Genomic DNA, 20,667 nt, shown 5'->3' with positions numbered 1-20,667 from the left:
GCTCTTTCTTTCTTCCTTTCATTTCGCTCTCCGTCTCTCCCTCGATGGAGGGGAAAGGCTCTTCGCCTCTAATTGCGGCTGTTCCGTTGCCATGGCGCGTGTTGCTCAGTGCTGCGAGGTGCTCTGTGTGTGTGTGTGTGTGTGTGTGTGTGTGTGTGCAACTGTGTGTGCGGGCGCGACTGTGTGTGTGTGTGTGTGTGTGCGTGCGCGCACGACTGTGTGTGTGTGTGGCAGGCAGATGATTGCTTGCTGCCAGCTCTCGTTTCCCGGACGCCGATCGCATTTCTTTGCGGCAGCAGGAAAAAAAAAATGAGACGCCAGAAATAGCCCCCCTTCACACAGACCCACTCACTCTCACCGCTGCGCTGTCAGAGAAACACACACACACACACGCACACACACACACACACATACACGCAGGCAGACGCACACACAAACACACATCCACTGCATTTCCTCACCACCTGACATCCTCAATGCATATGACCTAGGTTATACCGCGTGTACACACCTCCACGCACACATGTAGGCAGTGCTGTGTGTGTTTATGCATGTCCACATGTGTCCAGCTTCCTCCGTGTGCATGTATGTGTATGTGTTTCCTGCGTCTCCAAGGAGGTTGTGTGGGGACTCCTGATTTATTTCACCTTTAATGGGAAGTGAAATGAATGTGAGCAGCAGCTGGTCTGGTCCTCGGAGATACAGCAGTAGGCTAACCCAGAAAATAGGCGGCGTTGCTCTGAAATGGTCCTTACTCTGACAAGCGGCAGGACACGCCACTCTACGCTCCACTACCTGCACTGCTGGTTTTATTTTAAGCTGCATTTAGACATTTAGCGGACACCCTTAGCCAGAATTACTTACAGCATGTAGGTTCTCGTTACAGGTTGGTCTCCAGCCTTTGGCCAACTCAACTTGCTTTTTTCCCCCTATCATAACTTCTCAAAGGGTAGTTGGAAGGTAAATGAAGACAGATTACCAGCAAATAAACCTTTCAACCTTGTGCTGCAAAAGAGGATAAGAGAGGATTATAACCAGATTTGTGGATGAATCTCCATAATCATCTTCTGTACCGTTCACCTGCAGTTCTCACTGGAGTTTCAGAGGTAAAAAAAACCCTCATCATAATGAGCATAATGGATGTGGATAGCTCCGCATTTACATTTGGATGCTGTGAGGCACCAGCAGAAAGTTTGGTGCAAATAAGGCATTATTTGCTCGGCCTGTGTCACTATGGCCACTCAGGCTTGTTTGTGCAGGTACGTGCCAGGTGCCGAGGCCAATGATGTCACACTGTTGTTAAGTGATTAATGGGCAGAATAGTTCGAAACACAACGGTAGTGCTGTCACCAAAGATTTCAACAAAATCCTTATTTTGAATAATTAGGGACATGTCTCATTCTGCCACTGTGTCACTCAAGAAGAGATGAGTGACTGTGATGTCTCACGTAACTCCCTGTAACCACAGTACAACAGTGTTTTGGTTTTTTTTTCTCCCTCAAATGGTTGGTTTTGTATCCTCCTTCCCTGCGGGGCACAGGTAGCTCGGGGATGACTTTCCAGACCTTGAGGTCAACCACCGTGGCCACTTAGCTCACGCTGCACACCCATCCCGGCAACACAACGCACGCAGAAAATGCTGGGAGCTGTGCGCGGTTTGATTCTCTCGCTAATAGATCAATAAAAGACATTAGCGGTGGGCTAACCCGACGAGCAGGACTAATACAGGGTTAATCCAGGGTTAATGGCTGAGCAGCATCATTCTCGGGGGCAGCCATTAGTTTGCAGCCGCACCACACAATATCAGGTTCTCCTCCTAGTCATGCCCCGGGCTCCCAGAGAGATAGGCACAGGGAGGGGAATTGAAAAGAAAAGAATCGAGGATCACCCTCAGCAGTCAAGATGAAAATGAGATATCCAGACAGATGAAACCGAATGCAAAGAAATGGGAGAGATATCGGAGAGGAAGGAGGCGGTGTGTAGGAAAACGTGCACGGAATGAAAAAGAAGAAGACGGGATGGTAAAAATTGTGGTCAGGAGAAGCAGGAAACTGAGATGAGAGAACGGGGGAGAGGAGGAGAGGAAGGGAGTTGAGCGCTACGCTTCTCCCTGTCCTTGTAAAGTGCTGTGTGCTGTCGAAGCGGCAGCCAAGAATGTGTCAGCCCAGCCGTCTCACGCTGCCTAATGGGCTCTTAAACGCTGATATAAAGCTCACTCGCTCTTTCGCCCTCCCCTTTTCCTCTCTCTCTCTCCCTCTCTTTTTCTGCCTCTGCCGCTCGCTCTCATTACCTCCCGTTCTCACCCTGTCCCTCACTATGTCACTCACTTGTCCTCTCCCTCTCTTTCTCCCTCTTTCCGTTACTCTGTCTATCAACCTCTCACTCTCTGCCTTTCCTCTTTTTCCTTTTGCCGGCCTTTCTACTCCTGCTGACTTCTTGTTCAATTACTCCATCGTCACCCCTGAAGCTCTCTTGCAGGTTGTCTCTTTATTTACAACTTTTTAATTTAACACTTCTGTCTCTCTCTCTCTCTCTCTCTCTCTCTCTCTCTCTTTCTCCTCCAACAGGCTCCATAATGCCTTCTACCCACAGAATCCATCCTTCCCTCTCACCTTGTTGCACGTCATGTCAGCACCACTCCACGGCTTGGCCAACGCCTTTGTCTTTGGCCTGGATAGGGATTGGTGGAGCCTACTGAGCCCTACTGGCATGCAGGTACAGCAGCTGCACACACATACATCTACAGCCCAGTTCATACATGCAAATCACTACGTAAATTATCTGATCAACACTATGATCATATAATTTCTCCATAAAAGTTGCTATGCCAATGTCAGACCTGGAAACACTTCCATTAACATCATGGAGACATTTGTTCTGTTCAGTATGCTAACATGCTCACAATGACATGTTGTTGTTTGGCAGGCTAATTTGTTTACCATATTTACTATCTTATTTTCATTTCATTTTTATAACTACGTGCTTCAGACAATCACAGGCATGTTTTAACACATTGGAACCACAACAGCAGACCTACGGCTGTGAGAGGTTCAATAAAGAAGCCTACCTGATAAATAATAGAAATGTGTCAAGCAATGCGATGTGGATGTGATCTTAATTTTCTTATGATCAGAAACTGAAGATCTTTGGGTTTCGGACTGTTATTTAAGCCAATGTGACGTTAACTCGGACTCTTTGAAAAATGTTTTGCTACTTTCTGACGGTTGTGAAAATAACCAGCACCTTAGTTTAAAATGTCAGTTGTAGCCCTAAAAATATCTCTAATGTATCTGTATTTCATAATTACTTATATAAACACATAGTTGTTTGTTATTAGAGTTCAAGTAACCCTTCTAAAAGTTAACTGACATGCTTATATTAAAAACCTCTATTCGTGTTTTTAGCCTTTTTCCTAGTGAGACATATTCGCTTCAGAGTTTCTGATTAGACTATTTAACTTTCCAAATTGACTGGTACCATCTGTCACAGGTGCTCACACATCACTTATACAGGATGTGATTGTTGGGTCTGATACAAAATCCCCTTATTTAAAGAGTAAAATGACAAATCGCTGACGTACTTTTCTCTGTCTTTCACAAATTGAGCTTTTAGGGAAGTGTGATGAAGTCAAAATTACCAGAGGGATGACACTTTTACATTTGAACCGCAAACCTCATTGGTTGCGTTTCAATAAACACCACAATCAATACAGTTCTCCACAGATTTATCTCAATCTGCAAACATTGACAGCATCTGCGAATGTGAGTCAGAGCTGATATTGAACCACGAAAAAAAAACTTCTCTGCGGTCTTATTTTATGTGTACACACATAGTGTCACGTACTCAGTATCACCAGCCACGCTGATAACGGGTCATGAGCACAACGTGGAAGAGTGGAATGTGTGGTATGACCTTCAACCCAAATGTCAATGTAGCACTGTGGTGAGTCGAGAGAGAAAGACGCTGAGAGACAGAGGAGCGAAATGGAATCTCAATGTGTTCGTAAATCAAAGGGAAAATACTGTTTGTGTGTTTCAGAAAGACAGAGAGAGAGAACGTGAGACAGAGGAAAGACAGAGAGAGAGAGAGAGAGAGAGAGAGAGAGAGAGAGGCGGCGTGTGTGTTCATGCTCTATCGTGACTAACAGCCGGTTGTTATTCATCTTGGCATGCGACTCCCAGCAGCCCCCACACATCAGGTGTGAGATTGGCGGGGGAGAGGAGGGGTAAGGGAGAGAAGGAGGTGGTGATGGCGGTGTTGGTGGGAGGGGTGGGGGGGGTTGTAACAGCCTCAAAATGTTCCTCCCTCAATGCAACAAATCTGCGCTTTCATACAAGACACCCCCACCTCCCCACCACCTCCAACCCTGCCTCCTCTAGCTCTCTGTCTGCTTCTCTAACTGTGTGCCTGCAATGGGCTGAGATCTTTTCAAGTCTGTTTTAATCCAATGCTCATATGCAGTTTGTATATTGGAAGAGATGTTGGTCTCTCCTCTCCATAGTTGCCATTAAGATCCCCTCCTGATGTGATAACCTTGTTCCTATGAGTGGGGAAAAAAACAAGTTGATGTAGGAATCAGAATCTTTATCGTCTAGGACTCTAATTGGTTCACAGGTTACAAAAAATTGATTTTATACGTCATTAACAACGCTGAAGCGTGTCTCCTCGCTATATTGGCGCAACGAAAAAGGCATATCTGTGAATAGAAGGCACCCCGAATGAAGGCGAGCACTTGGTACTCAGCTGGAAACGTGAAACCAATGGGAAGTTATCGTTCTAAAAGTTAGTTATTGTACTTTGGCCCGCTGATCAGCACACTCAAAAGGTGCAGCAGCAACAGTAGCTGTAACGAGCAGCTCGTGGAGGCAATTAAGGCCATCTTGGAATCGCTACTCAGTCAAATTTGAACAGACAAAATGTGCATTATACTCCTATTTTTGGATTTAGATTGAGACACTTTGCAAGGATGTATTATTGGATTATCTGCCGTCCATAAACCCACTTAGAAACCACAGACAAAAGACTCTTTTTAACTCCAGAACTTGTCTGAGAATCATCAAGTTTACATTTTCTTGAGCATCAAAGTAATCCAGTGATAGCCGTCTGTGCATACATAGCAAACCTTGCAAATTTGCCAAAATGTGAACAAGTACAGGCTACACCCTCAACTCATGGAGGGCGGTAGGAAATGAGGGTGGGAGGCAGCAGCTGTCTCGATTTCGTGTGGCCCTGAGTGTAAGACTTTGAAAACCCTTGGTCTAGTCTAAGGAGATTTACTTGGTATAGGCTTTCATTTCATTTTAAGAGACCTGCACCCGTAGCCTTGTTTCATACATCTGAGTCACTGCCCACCTAGATATATTCAGGGATTCAGATTAACAACTGTTTCTTGTAGTCGGAGAAACACTCGACCAGTCAGAGGTTGGTAGGATTAAAAATTAACAGACACAACTAGCTAGCTAGGCGGTGAAGGACCCCGAGCCGTCTCAATTTGAGCAGCTGACTCCAGCAGCAGTGAGTGCATGAAGTCAAAGCTCTCGGCTCTCTCTCTCTCTCTCTCTCTCTGTCTCTCTGTCTCTCTGTCTCCTTCAGAGCGCTCTCCCTCTCTATTGCTTAAAAACTCCTGTGAATGATGAGAGAGGTTATTTAGCGTTAATTAGTAACTCTAAATAGCGTAAAATCCTGTGAACGATGAGTGGAGATCAGCACATATTTGAAAATCTGCACAGTTTTACGGAGGTGAGCGTTATTTTTTCTTGACATAGAGAGGTCCCAATTGGTCGACTATCTCAGCATTGGAGCATTGAACAACGAATGGTGTGTTTTCAACCCATCAAATGCAGGTTTTTTATACATTTAGTGAAAAATGGCAAAATTGATACCACCATTGATGTATTTTATTATAAGATAGTCATAGAATTTAGTTTAGAGCTTAAAAACATGTTGAAGTGTGCTGCACCGCTTTAATGTGGTGAAACACGTCAGGTTAACTGCTCCTAGCAACTGGTACTGCAGGTTCTATGTCAACTGAAAATGATGGCAAGACGGATACGTCACTCGCTGCCGATTGGTCAGAGCAAAACAAAACGCCCCCCTAACTCCTAACAATGTCAATGTCAGGTTGAATGAAGTGAGACGAAAGGGCAGCTCAGTCTGATCATCAGGCTACTGCGCCGGCACAGCAGTGTGGATTACAGCGTGTCTCCCTGAGACTAGCGTTACAGAGGGGAGGGTGTTCTCTGCTGCTGGAGATATAATTAATAACAGCACAGCAGAGCACTCTGACTCCAGAACACAGAGATTTATTCCTAAAGACATTATACATTTCAGAAATTTGCTGGAAACACCTAAAGAGACTGAACTTGAATACTGAATTGTGGAGTTTTTTTGTGTCGTTTTTGATCGAGCCTGAAATGGCTTTTTGACACACCTGGGTCATGCTCAGCACGACCCCTCCCCTAACACTATATAAATACACTATATAAAAACTGGAGCACCTTTATCCTGGAAGCTCTGGGCCTGGGAGCACAGTGAACAGTGTCTGGAGACACTCAGTTAGCACCGTTAACCTGACGTTATGCGTCCTCTATCACTAGCATGTGTTGTTTAACCCTTTCAGGGGGAGTGGGAAAGTCTTGCGAACAAATGGGGCTAACAACAGGGGAATCAGAGGTTTAAAACCAGTTCACAGTCGCTTGACCTTGCGTGCCCTTCCACACCGCCGGTTAGGGACGCACTACGCTAGTGCCAGTGCAGCGAAAAGTACCTGAAGTGTCCGTGTTATCTAATGTAGCGCTAGCAGAGAGAAGCTGCTCTAACTCACGGTCTCGTCTCTCTAGAAGTGGGAAGGCAACAGTCAACACAAGCCATCGTAACACTGCTCATGGAGGTTGGGTTAGCTTTGCTGAAAAAGGCTAAAGTGGTAACATAAGGCAAGGCTAATTTAAGCTAACAAGGCAGCAGTGGGCTTCCCTCAACACCTACAACAGTTCGAAGTAAAGTCATCAGCTTAAATTTAGCACCATAAAGTACCGGTGAAACAGGTAACTGATGTTCTCCCAAACTGTAGGGGGCAGTGTAGCGAAAACTTGCGTCCACGCCGTTAGAAATTGTAGCATCCGATGATGTGACATCACTTTGGCCGTGCAGACATTTGCGACACTCGTGGATGGATCAAGCCTGAGAAGTCAGTGAATAAACAGATTACAACAAACGAGGAGGGAAACAGCTGATTTTTCTCAATTTCGAAAATAATTTTTTATTCTTGGAAATTTCTTTAATTTGGCGAGATGGTTAAAAACACATTTTCTGACAGAACACACATTTATTATTGCTTTTATTATTACTTTACACTAGCTTTTTCAAATAAAAGAAGGCTTCATACTCCCACACACTTTTCTTTGCTTTTTCTGTTTGGCCAGACAGTGACCTTTAAGACCAGTTAGCTTAACTGCCAGTTATGTTTCATGCTGCAATTCAGTGGACTTCAAACATGAGTGAATGGTTTGGCACTCGGTCCACTTAAGTAAGAGTCTAAAAGTAGTGCCCGTCTTCTATTTATTGAATTGAGAATTGAAATGAGATACCAGAAAGTGAAAATCAAACCAAAGACTGCCACTCCTTCTTGTTCCTGTGCTAAAAGGCATTCTGGAGGTCATCTTAAAACAAGGCTTCGGCAGTCCGAGTTGAACTTTCACTATGTAGCCTCCTCTGATTACTGACCTGCTGCATGTATACAAGGATTTTAAAAATAACCAGGGTACTACAGAGTGCTATATGTGTTGTCTAATTACCGGTGTAACCAGATATCTGTCAGTAACCTGGTTTCTTGTAAACGCTCTGCTGCTGTCTCCCTGCCTCGTATCTCTTGCTTCCATCTAGTTCTCAGTTGTTTTTATGTCTCCTCCACGGCAGTCTTTGACTTCTCTCTCTGCCTATCTCTATCTCTGTACTGTATGTGTGTCTGTTCCCCTGCCTCCTCTGTTCCCTGTACCCTGTTACAGCATCTCAGGAATTTATCTCTCTTACATTATTTCTGCCGCCCTCCTTTGTGTAGCGTCTCCCTCCCACCTGTGCACTCTCCCTCTCGCTCCTTCTCCCCCTCTTCCACTCCTTCCTTCCCTGATATTGATCTGCATTCTAGCCATACAGCTGAACTGCCTGTGGCTCTGCAATGAGCTCACCTCGCACTTCTTCTCTGTGTTTGTGAGTGTGCACGCAGGAGAAAGCTGCTCCCTATCCCCATATATCTCGGTATCACCGCAGTCTCAGACTACATCCACGCTTAGCCAGCTAATGTTGAAAATGTGGTTTACGTGTGAAAATAATGTTTGTCCACACGTGTGTTTTCAGGGCGTCTCCTCTTTACTGTAGGAAACAGAGCCTGGTTTCTCAGCCGGTTTAACTCTAAACATTTTGCCCAGTCTTGCCGTCTGTGATCAACCATACTGTGGTTTTCAAACAGTCAAACTTCACTTCATTTTGTTTTTCTAATTTACATATTTTTCAATTAAAGATGGGCCAAGATTTTTGAATATTTGAACAGTTTAATGTAAAAAAAAAATCAAATAGTTCACGTGACTATCGTCTTGTTTTAAAAATACATTTTCCTTCGTTTTTACTGGCGCCTGGAAGTCGGGGACAGTAGATTGATTCGGGCCATTGAGAAGTTCTCTGTAAAGCTGTGGGCTCTGTCAGTCTCAGATTTTTCGTTGCTTAGACAATTTGAATCCAGGACATTCTCCAGGAGCAGCCATAGGTACAAACTGTGTTAGCTTGCCCCTCCCACGGAAGATGTTGTGTGCAGGGATCGACTCAACGTCCGCTTTAATCCCAACGCTCATTTCAGTAATAAGTGTTTCAGCAGTAAAGGTGAAGAAAATGGCTGATAATAAAAACAACAATGTAGTGAAGTTTGAACAAGCTGTGCTGATTCTATGAATAATAACATTCAAATAGTTCACAGTGACCATCGAATAGTATTTTTGCCTGAAATTCACATCCCTATTTTCAGCTGAATGAGATGACAATCCTGTGACTTTCATCCCAGCGCATGTCAAGTGAATGGCACTATAAACGGCTCAGATTCATTATTATTATCATCTAGGCGCCAGGAAAAAGTGTCCCTTTTGTCGATGTATCTTCCAAATCCTACGTCACAGAAGGCACAGCCGGCATAATGCACACAGGCCATGTGCCCAATATAAGATAAGATATTCCTTTATTAGTCCCACGGCAGGGAAACTTACAATGTCACAGCAGACAGGAGGAGATATATAAAAAAAAAAAAACCCGATATGTACAGTTAAGACACACCACATATGTTGTGGTAAAGCTGAAAAGTTTATGTACCCCTGTTGAAATATATATTTTACTAAAGCTAATCCATGCCCGATGTATCAGTAGGGCCGTACCGAATAGTCTGAAGCTCCGTGCATAGCATCAGCATTTGAATTTTAAAAGCAACATCAAATAGTGATTCATTCGATTGTGGGTCATAAATGTTGCCTTATTCAGATGGATAGGAGTCCCTGCACTGTTACACTGAGACTTCAGTCAAGTCACTGTTTTATAATGGCAGAGTCCCTTGACGAATTCAGCACAGATACAGTTTGATCACAGTACCTTTTACTGCGTGAGAGTTGTTTGACGTGTAAAATAAATGATCAGAGAAAGTCAGAGGGTTGTCTTCTTAACTTTTCTGCTATACGGTCCTCGACAAGACTTAGTTCTCTGTTTTCAAAAGGCCCTGTCCAAACTAAAGGCGTCAGTACAGTAGCACAGGGAAGTTACAGAAATTGGCCAACACATCCCCCCCCAAGCCCCCTCACACCTCAGACAGGTGTGAGTGTCTCCGAAGAAGCATCCGACAATCGGCTCTGACGGCTGAGAGTAGCAGCCTGTCTCTTGCTCCTCAAGAGCGGAAGGTTTACCAGAGTGTTTAGGATTAAGCATGTAAATGTCGTTTAAGATTCATATTCAAGATTTGACTCAAGAATTAAAAATCAAACAAGGCCTCTTGCAGAGGATTAACGGATGTCTGTCTTCATCCAACCGTAAAATTCAGTCAACCTTTGTGTCTGTCCTCGACTATGGAGATATTCATATCTTCATGCTGCCCCATCAACTCTTCAGCAGCTAAACCCTGTGTATCATAGCTCCTTACGCTTTATCACAAATGACAAATTCAGTGCTCATCATTGTACTCTGTGCCAGACGGTTGGGTGGAAGAAGAAATTGCTCTCTTGTCATTCACTCGCGTTGAAGCTTCCAAATTACCTCACATCTCTTCTCACATATAAGTCCAATAACTACAGAACACGATCCAGGAACTACTGAACCTTAGATATCCCTCACGTACCCACTGATGCTGGCACCTTTTTAAATGAACTGAACTACAATCTGCCCTCAAACTAGAGTCAGCGTTGGAGATTTCAAAGCCTTATCATGTGATGCTTTCTATGATTCCTGTGAGTGTTTCTTTACGTCTTCTTTATTGTGTAGCTGTGTCTTCCTGTTGTTGTTCTCTGGTCTCTCTTGTAAAAGAGATCATAATCTCAATTTGACTGAATGATTAGGTGACGATTGATGGTGACATGGTGGTGCAGTGGTTAGCACTGTTGCCTCACAGCAAGAAGGTTCCGTTCCTTATCTACCTCTTGGTTGTGGTGCTAGAAAAGGAAAACAACTTCAGGTTGTTGTGGTTCGAACCTTTCTGTGTGGAGTTTGCATGTTCTCCCAGTGCTTGCGTGGGTTCACTTCGGGTACTCCGGCTTCCTCCCACAGCCCAAAGTCATGCAGGTTAATTGGTGACTCTAAATTTCCTGTAGGTGTGAGCGTGAGCGTGAATGTGTGTCGGCTCTGTGATTGATTGGCGATCAGCCCAGGGTGTACCACACCTCTCGCCCAAAGTCATCTGGGATTGGCGCCAGCTCCCCGCGACCCTTAAAGATAAGCAGTATAGATAATGGATGGAGACCTGCACAAGAAAGTAGTCCATATTGGAGCAATGTGTTTCCACACACAGTTTTTCTTATTGAGGCCCTGGTTGGTCCTTAAATGGGGCTGCCATTGAATCCAACGAACAGCTCTGTATGCTGGCTTTAGCTAGGTGACTGGAGTAGAAAATGAAACAACTTCAGTTTCCGAAGGGAATCAGAACAAGCACTGATGATTGGTTTTATCCCCGTGGAAGCTTCGTGTGACTGGATGAACAGAACGGAGAGAAAAGGGTTTCTGATTTAACCGGCTTAGTGTGAACGTCCTCTCTCCACCAGTATAAACAGTGTGTTTTCATTTCAACCTGTGTATATCTGTGTCTGTGTTTTCTAGTTGGCTCTGCAGTCGCGGCTGTGTGACAGGACTCGGATCGGAGAGTACCACCCCGGGGCGGTGCGCTACACTCAGGCTGAACTGCTCGACCTCAGCGATGACGACGACGATGACACCAACGTGCTCTTCTACTCCCCTGACATGACCCTGAAAGAACGAGGGCCCTGAGAGGGAGCTAGAAAGAGAGCGAAAAAGACAGAGAGGGAGACAAAAGAGCTGGAGGAAAGGAGCACGAAGGAGGGTCACAGCCAGAGAGAAACGCAGCGGATTAGAAACTGAGAAGGAGGAACAAGAGGTAGGGAGGGAATGGAAAGGAAGATTGGGGGGACAGTCAGGCAGATAGAAGCCGGAGATGAGCTGTCAGGTTCCATTATTAATCCCCATCCTTTACTATTTAATATCCTAAAGACACACACACACACACACACACACACACACAGAGCAGAGCTGCAGCTCCCTGCAATACCAACCTCAGAGAGGAGCGAGAAAGGAGCGGCTCTAAAGATCCTCCTAATGTTAAAGGCATCTGCAGCATCCCAAAGGTTTAAAATGATTTTCCTCTCTGCACCACCTTCTTGACTCTTGCATTCTGCAGCATTTTGGCAAACCACAAAAATGACAGAAAGCAAGAAAAAACAGAAAGGACTGCTGAAAAGCAGTCATAACAAGGTGTTATTTGAGCAATTGCAACAATTAACTTTGCACTTCTCTGCAGGGGATGAGGTGAAAAGCAAGCCTTTTTAAAAAGCACCCCGTGTGTCAGACATGAAAGCATCGACATAGGCGCTGAGATTGATCCCAGTACTGAACGATTTTCTTGGCGATTGCGGCTTGGGGGGGTGGGTGCAGAGGCAATACAGGAGGGGGCTTTTAAAAAACCGTGAGGATGTTGTGTAGGGCAGATAAGTCCCCAAAGCGAGAGTGTTGTTTGCAAAGAGTCTCCTTCCCCAGACAGTATTTTCAGTTTTCCTCTTTGCATTCGGCGTTACTTTGAGAAGTTGTTTTGTATTTTTATGATATATTACATTTGTGTGTTATACTGTATTTATAGCAGATCAATGTATTGTTTATATTTAATTGTACACTCTATTTTTGTACGTGCCTCGGACTGGAATGTGAAGACAGTGACTTTCTTGGTCCGTTCCTGCTGCTCTCAGGCGCCAGGTGAGCAGAGCCTGATTCAAAAGCCTTAAGAACAACTAAAAAAAATGTTATCAGTCAAACAAAACTCACACACACACACACACACACACACACACACACACACACACACACACACACACACACACACACACACACACACACACACACACACTCACTCACTCACTCACTCACTCACTCACTCACTCACTCACTTGCGCGTTTCGTCTAAGGTGCCTGTCAAAACAGGTTGGAGGAGATGACACACATGGCACAGCAACAGCCTCTGATGGTTCATCATCTCATGGCCGTTGTCAGTGGCAGAGCTGAGGTGGGATTGGCAGTATAATAGAGTCACTTTATATTCAACCTCAGCCCATTTGGTTTTTCCCCACATCGAGGTGGTTTCATCGCTGTCAGCCGCCTCTCCGACAAGCTGAACTAATGAACTAGCACTTGACCCTTTTTGCCCTCCAGTTGTTGAACTCTTCTGCTGGGCGTCAATGACACCAGAGTGTAACTTAAGTTTGCAGTTCACAGAGCCCCACCACTGTATCTCTCACACACACACACACACACACACACACACACACACACACACACACTTGCACTGTGCCCCTACCCCTCTTTTGGCACTGTTGCTGGTTTTACTTGACTGTGCACTCCATCAAATAAATGAGCAGGAGAGACATTTCATAACAAAGCTGAGACTGGGCGTGTTTATTTCATTTTCACATTGATGCAATCCCTCATGCCACTGCTCTCCCTCCTGAGAAGTGTGTGTGTGTGTGTGCGCGTGGAAGCGTGTATGAACGTATGAAAGACCTGGGCTGCTTAAATAATGGATATTAATTATTGGTCGGACCCCGTTGGCCTCAGCCGTGTGTCCAAATCTGGTTAACTGGATTTTGATTAATGAAATATGCGCGGCATGTCCTCCAGAAAACCAGACTTTTCCCTCCTCACACCTCCACGTCTCTCTCTGACGCTTGAACGTTTCGATTCCCGCGCCCCCTTCCACATAAAGAGCCCTGGAAATAAGCGAATCTCCCTGTCACGCAAGAAGAATTATTATTCCCCCCGCATATCGTCGCATGCGGCGTAATTGGATACAATTTAACACCCGTGGCCCACGGGCATGTCGGCAGGCGCACTGCCTACTATTAGCTCGCCTCGCCTCGCCACCCTATCATTTGTCAGATCTGTGTTTGTGTGCTTCTGTGTGCCTGTGTGTGTGTGTGAGAGAGAGAGAGAGAGAGAGAGTGTGTGCGTGCGTGTGTGTGTGTTTGCGCACGTGCATGTGGCTCGAGCAACCGGAGCCATTGTTGGAGTCCGGCCATGACCTAGCTGTGACGCACGGAAACAGAGAGAGGAGAGAGGGGGAGAAAGAAGGAGGGAGAGAGAGAGAGAGAGAGGCGACAGCAGCAGCAGCCCAGACACTGAAAAACAAGCCGGAGCTCCGTCACCTCTGAGAGAGAGAGAGAGAGAGAGAGAGAGGCAGGCCTGATGGGGGAGTTTGTCTCTCCTCTGCGCTGCTTCCAGCAGGAGCCTCCTCTGCTGTTTATTAGAGCCCCAGCAGTATTTACCGTCCAGGCGGGGGTGTGGTGGAGGGTAGAGCCCCTCCTAAAAACTCAGCTTACTGTAAATATAAGGCTAGAGAAGGTTAATGGGGAGATTATAGCCTGCACGAGTGATGTCTTAAAAGTATAAATAATTGACTCGGAAGTTGTGTAGCCCTTCACATCACATGTTTTAATTAGCATGCTTTGCTGTGGGCTGCTGGTAGGCCTATTAAAGTGGAGCCTTCCACGCTTGGCATATAGGGTTGTAAGCGTACGTGGGATTGGCCTCTTTTAGCCTATATTCAGACATAAAGAGAGCAGAATAGCCTCCAACTGAGCTTCCTCCTGTATGCATGATGTGTGAGTGAGGGTGTAATGTAAAAGCGCACAGAGGAGTGGAAATGACTAGAAAGGAGCTTTACAAATGCAGACCATTCACCATTTTACCACAAAGGGGTGAAACTTGAGCAGAAGCAAAAGGTTAATTTGAACTAGTATTTTGCAGAGATTGAACATTCAGCACATGAGCAACAGCCTCAAGTGGTTAAAGGGTAAATCTGGTGTTATTCTATACTTTTCCTACTGGCAACAAAACCCACAAGAGGCCAAAACCAACTTCCCTTCCCCGTCTCTAACTTTTATTCCTAAAAATGTTCTCAGTTGTGGATTAATACACACGAGTGCTGATGGCAGCAGGACTGTGTAATGTTGACCCAAAGTAAACTTAAATCCCTGTCACCAGTGTACAAACACAATAAGTCAGTCACCTACTTTAGAAACATAGTTAAGAAAACTATAGAAACAGTTGTTGTGTAAAATGAATCCCTGTTTTAACCCCAGACTTTCAAACTATGAGCTACTTTGTTCCGTAGTGGCCTTAAAGACTAGTTATGCAAAGACAGTGCTGATTCCTCACTGCTCCTGACGCCGACCTTGAATTTGTGATCATTTGCTCAGAGCAGAGCTGAGCAAAGCTCCTCAGCGGTGCAGGAGCAGCACTTTGAGTCATTTGTAAACACCACACATAGCATCCGAAACCCCCACCCACCTCAGAATTTATTCATCTAGTCACTAAACCAAACTCAGTGCAATTTCCTGAATATTTTAAACAAAGCAAACACCAAACTTCCACACTCACGTAACTTTTCATTTATTTTTTCTGTATCTCCTCATATCAGGCTGTAAATTACGGGCTTAATTAACAAATCCATACATTTTTAATTAATCTGATGAATAATTTCTCTGTTCACGTTTTTTTTTTTTTGGACTGTTAGAATTCCAATCACTCTTAAAACCCAAGGTGACATGTTGAAACGTCTAAGTATTTTTGTCCAACCAACAGTCCCAAAGATGTGCAGTTTGCTGTGATGCAAGTCAGAGAAAAGCAGCAGAAATTTTTTTTTCTGAAGCTGCAGCCAACAAATATTTGGATTTTTTGGTACATTTTCTTTGGTAATTTTCTGTAGGATTGATTGATCATATCACATCTGTTTAAATGTAGTCTCAAAGCAGGTCACACTGGCTGAGGACACTAAATCCCTTGTTAAAAAATACAAAAAAAACCCCCAAAAATCAGAAAAACTATATGAGTAATATGTGTCTAGCTGTACAATACCCCCCCAAATTCCATGAAATACTCCCAAGGACGTGACCTCGGTGGCTGTGGCCCTGCTCACAGTCGTATTTGTGGTGAATCTGGTGTTTATCGTGCCTCTGCTTGCAGTCTAACAGCAGCTCGGCGGAGGTTTTGCTGCTGCTGCTGCCTGAGCGGAGAGCAGGAGCGAGCGGAGCTTCAGAGCGCAGCGATCCGGCCCCGAAAGAGTTAAACTAATCTCTCCCTCTACCCTTCTCTCGCTCTCTTTCTCTCTCTCTCTCTCTTTCCCTCTCTTTCTCTCACTCTCTCAACGCACACACAGGCTGCCACCGCCCCAGATAACAGAGGGGCGCCTCTCCCCAGCCAGCCAGCCTCCGCTAATCGCAGTGGCAGGAGGGGGGAGTGGAGAGCCGGCGGCCTCTCACAGCGCTGGGCTTTTTATTGACGCTGCCTGCCTGCCTGGCTGTGTGTGTGTGTGTGTGTGTGTGTGTGTGTGTGTGTGTGTGTGTCTGTGTGCGCGTGTCTTTGTTTGTGTGTGTGCGCGCAAGGCTGTGCATGCTTGTGGGTGCGTGTCAGAGCGAGAGAGCTATAAAGAGGTGTGTGTGTGTGTGTGTGTGTGTGTGTGTGTGTGTGTGTCTCTCCCTCTTTCTGTGTGTAAATGTGTGTGTGTGCGCTCCCCGCCAGCAGCGGAAAGCAGGGAGAGGCGGGGAACTGGGAGGGTGGGTGGCGAGGTTATGAGCGGAACTCGACAGAGGCCGACAGACGAGAGAGAAGGAGGGGGAAGAGGGGGAGGAGGAGGAGGAGGAGGAGGAGGGGAGGGGAGGAGAGGAGAGGAGAGGAGGGGTGGTGGTGGTGGCGGCTCTTTCTTGTGCTGCGCTGAGAGCCGCCACCGCTTCTCCTTCCTCTCTGATAAGGCTCGTTTGAAGGTTTTAATCTTTATTCTCAAAAAAAAAAAAAAAAAAATGACTCGACTGCTCGATGTTTCTGTCCGCACGCTCTGGAAAAGGGGGCAGGGGGGGGGGGGGGGGCATTTATGATCCCCAAGCTCGGAAAGAGACAAGATTGACCGCGTTGGTTATTCTACGTTACGGGCCCACTGATTGATTGCATTGATGAATTTAGCAGCCTATTGATTAGTGCTTAATCTATAGGTCCGTGTCTCTCACTGCTCCAATAATCCCCCACCCCCACCTCTCTCTCTCTCTCTCTCTCTCTCTCTCTCTCTCTCTCTCCCGAGCAGCAGTGTTGGCTCGGAGCCACGCTCGCCCTGCCGCGCCAGGCTGTAATTATCCCCGGTGAGGCCGCGCTAACGCAGCGTGGCGCGCCTGTGGGGAACCGGTTAGCCCTACAACACCGGCGGGGGCGCACGAGTGTGCATGCGTGCGTGCACGCGCGCGTCTTGTACGTGTGTGTGTGTGTGTGTTTGTGACACGCAGGGAGAAAATGGTGCTGTGTTGATATTCCAGTAGGCTGTATCAGAGCAAGTCCTCAGGCTCCACGAGCCTCGCAGCGCTGGAGACTCGTTTTAGATGAGAGAATTGATTCAGAATAATTGACGCGCTCGCCATAAAGTCACCATTGACTAACACAGAAACAACGAGTCCACATAAACATATTATTGACTGCCAGGCTGACGTGAAAAACGCACCATAACTCCGCAGAGTTTTTAAAGGTGTGTGTGCAAGTAGAGATCTATTGAGTGTGCGCATGCCGCGTGGTCGTGCGTGCTGGGGCAAGTTTCCCCTTATGTGTGTGTGTATGTGTGTGTGTGTGTGTGTGTGACTGTGTGAGTTGCAGTAAGCGATCCATAACGATCTGCAGGTGGATTGTGCTGATTAGTACCGGCTGCTGTAGACTGAGCTGCGTGCAAAGAGCTTCCTGCAATCTGAGCCTGCCGACTGTGTGTGTGTGTGTGTGTGTGTGTGTGCGTGAACGCAACGCCGAGCTCGCTTGTGTGTTGGCAGTCAGCCCTGTCAAAATGTGTCAGCGCTGTGCCGTGCATGCGTACGTGCGCGCGCACGTGTGTGTGTGTGTGTGTGTGTGTATTTTGGATGTGTATGTTGGGCTTTAATGTGAGCTGAAGGTGTATGTTTGTGTGCACACGTGAACTTGCCACGAATACGTGTGTGTTTGTCAGGCCGCCGCTTCAGTGTCTGATTGCAGCAGCAGATGGCTGGTTCACTGTGACCTCCCAGAGCGCGGCTCCCTCTACATCGAGGTGCGCGTGCATGTGTGCACGTGCATGTGCATGTTCACGCTGTTTTGGTTTATAGAAGACACGCACACACACGCGCGCGCGCACACACTTATGCGTGAATCCCCAGCCGCAAAATGACAGTTAGAGGACGGGATCGCAGATTTAAGCACGTTTCTCCGTCACCATTATCCAACAAGAACATTTTCAAGGGCACATGCTGTTCTCCGGCTGGCTGTTCAAACCACAAAGTTCACACACAGTCGTAAAAGTGCAGCCATAAAAAAGGCCAGCGCTCGAGCCCCAGACCTGTTTTTGTGTCTCCCTCAGAGTCTCAGCAAAGGTGTGTGTTTTTTTTCTGCATCTAAATCAGTGTTTTGTGTGTGTGTGTGTGTGTGTGTGTGTGTGTGTGTGTGTGTGTGTGTTGAGCGTCAGGGCCTCAGTCTGCCCTGCGGTTCCTCTGAGCAATATTCATCCTAATCCAGTTTTCCAGTGAGGGATGGAGAGAGCCGCTCGCCTTCTCCGCCCTCTGAGTCAGAGCAGGAGGGAGAGGAAGACCTGGTGTGATTTCACTCCTCCGGTATCTTTCAAACACCCATCTGACCTTTCAACTTGGTTATTAATTGTGTGTGTGTGTGTGTGTGTGTGTGTGTGTGTGTGAGACTTTTGGCTGACAGCAGAGCAGCTCCTCACACTGTTTGGAAACCAGAGTCACACTTGGACCAGGTTGCATCCAAAAAGGTCCCTGCTGACAGCTCTGATGGTTACACATCAGATCTCTTTATTGGCCTGTATTTACACTAACAACACAGACAGGCTGGATCCTACCTGCACAAATGAACGGGACACGTGGTGCAATGTGGCTAAATGCATGGAGCCTGACACAAGGCTGAAGGTGGTGGTACACTTCTTGGGGAAATGCATGCTGGCATGTTTGTATAAACAAAATGACACGTTGGCGCTGTTTCGACTGCAGGTATGCCGGTTGAATGAGTGCAGGTCTTTGCGTGCCAGCTGCCACTGTGACCGTGTAAAAAAAATGAAAACTGGTTGTTTGCTTTTCATCTCCTAAAGAATGCTTAGTTTAGGGTCTCAGCTAGCTGAAAGGGTCCACATCTTAATACGTCCTGAGAGATATAAACAAGACACAACGCTCTGTTTTATTATAATAGGAGGAATAGATACATGCATATCCATTATGCATGCAGGGGACAACACAACACCACACCACACCACACCACAGTGAGTGAATAGGAAATTGTATGTGGCAGGGTGTTTTTGAACGTGTTTCTGTGTCGGCCAGGTTGAGTTTTTTCACTAAGTGTACTGTAGCATACTTTTGTTGGAATGGTCAGAAATGTTCACACTCATCCACATCACTGTCACCACTCTGAAAGTCAATGAAATAGGATGTGTTACACCGTCCCTGCTGTCAGCGCTTGACCAGGTACTTGAGTCACAGACAACAGTACTTCCACTCCAGCTGGCCACATTTTGAAAATCCATCTTTTTCTCTCTCAGTTTCTGGCCTCCAACCTCCTTCTTCCCCTCCTTGAAATTGAGCTTTTTGAAAACTCCATTGTGCAAATCTGAAAGTGCAAAAGTCTTGCCAGATTTTTTTTTTTTTTTTTTTTCATGCCAGATGCCACATTTGTTTCTTTTTTTTGTGTTTTTTTTTTTTGTGTTGCTTCTGCAGGGGCCCTCTGCGTTGGCAGAGAGACGGGTCTTACGCTAATGGCTGAGATGTTAACACGACCTCGCTGTAGCAAAAGCAACTTACTAGTTTATGCTCTTTGAGCTGTCTGGAAACAAAAAACAAAGAAGTATGTGAACATGAACATCTAAATAGTGATAACAAAGAGCCAATGGGGAGCAGAGCCTTGACCTGTCTCGCTCTTTGTTGGCTGTGACACACAGTTTTGTAGTTTTGTAAGAGATTTCATGAATTTCCTGTCTGTGAGGATGGAGTCTACCTGTGGTTGTGGTCATAGTGGTGTCAAGTGTTGGCCTGATGAGCGCACGCATGCCTGCAAATTCACCCAAGATTGATTTAAGACTGAGAGAAGGATTTTTTTTACATTTTTCATCAGAGGAGTGCAGGGGCTTTTGTCCAGAAGGAGAAAATGGACTTTTTTCCTCCGTGCCATGCATGAACACAACCAGCCTTCTTCCCCTTCTCATCTCTTCCTCCTCTCTCTGCTCGCTTCCTTTGTGCCTCTTTCCAAACTTCTGAACAATTTGCCCTCCGAGATGAGCTTTCCCTGTAAACGCGTCCATATGCGAGTGCTTTGTGAGCGTTGTGTTTGTGTATGAATGTCTGCTTTAACTCCTACTTTCAACAGCTGTGGCAAACGCAGCCAGACCTTCCATTTCCAAGTCCCCCTCTCTTCTCCAACTCCTACTCTGCTTCTGTCTGTCTGTCTGTCTGCTGGCTTTTCTCTCGCTCCGTCCTTCTCTTTTCTCTCTCTCTCCTACACACACACACACACACACACACACACTCACTCACATGCAGGCACATAATGCGCACACACACCTCAGGCTTGATATTCATAGCCGCCTCCTCCTTCACTTGACATGGGAGCCTTAACAGATGTGCCCCAGCCTTGAGCTGCACCCCCCACCCCCCACCCCCCCTCACACACACACACACACACACACACACACACACACACACACACACACACACACACACACACACACACACACACACACACACACACACACACACACATCCTCTCCCGTCTCTCCCCTCTCTATTGCCTTGTGCTTCACAGATTTACCTTATCTGTTGGTTTGGGGAGAAAGAAAAAAACACTAAACTGACATTTAATCTGGACTCACAG

General features: G+C 46.1%; 1 protein-coding gene across 1 annotated transcript in view; it reads left to right on the top strand.

Moving 5' to 3' along the window:
• Window positions 1-13,168, top strand: part of LOC139208344 (cyclic AMP receptor-like protein A) — a 49,153-nt gene extending 35,985 nt beyond the window's left edge. Inside the window, exons 12-13 of the mRNA XM_070837992.1 lie at window positions 2,568-2,715; window positions 11,332-13,168. Of these exons, the coding sequence (XP_070694093.1) occupies window positions 2,568-2,715; window positions 11,332-11,499 (316 nt within the window). The 3' untranslated portion in view covers window positions 11,500-13,168. The remainder of the gene's footprint in view (window positions 1-2,567; window positions 2,716-11,331) is intronic.
• The last annotated feature ends 7,499 nt before the right edge of the window (window positions 13,169-20,667 follow it).

The sequence above is a fragment of the Pempheris klunzingeri genome, chromosome 10 (assembly GCF_042242105.1).
Source record: "Pempheris klunzingeri isolate RE-2024b chromosome 10, fPemKlu1.hap1, whole genome shotgun sequence".
In the NCBI taxonomy this organism is placed as follows: domain Eukaryota; kingdom Metazoa; phylum Chordata; class Actinopteri; order Acropomatiformes; family Pempheridae; genus Pempheris; species Pempheris klunzingeri.
The sequence above is the reverse complement of the archived record's forward strand: the minus strand, read 5'-3'. Positions and strand labels throughout refer to the sequence as shown.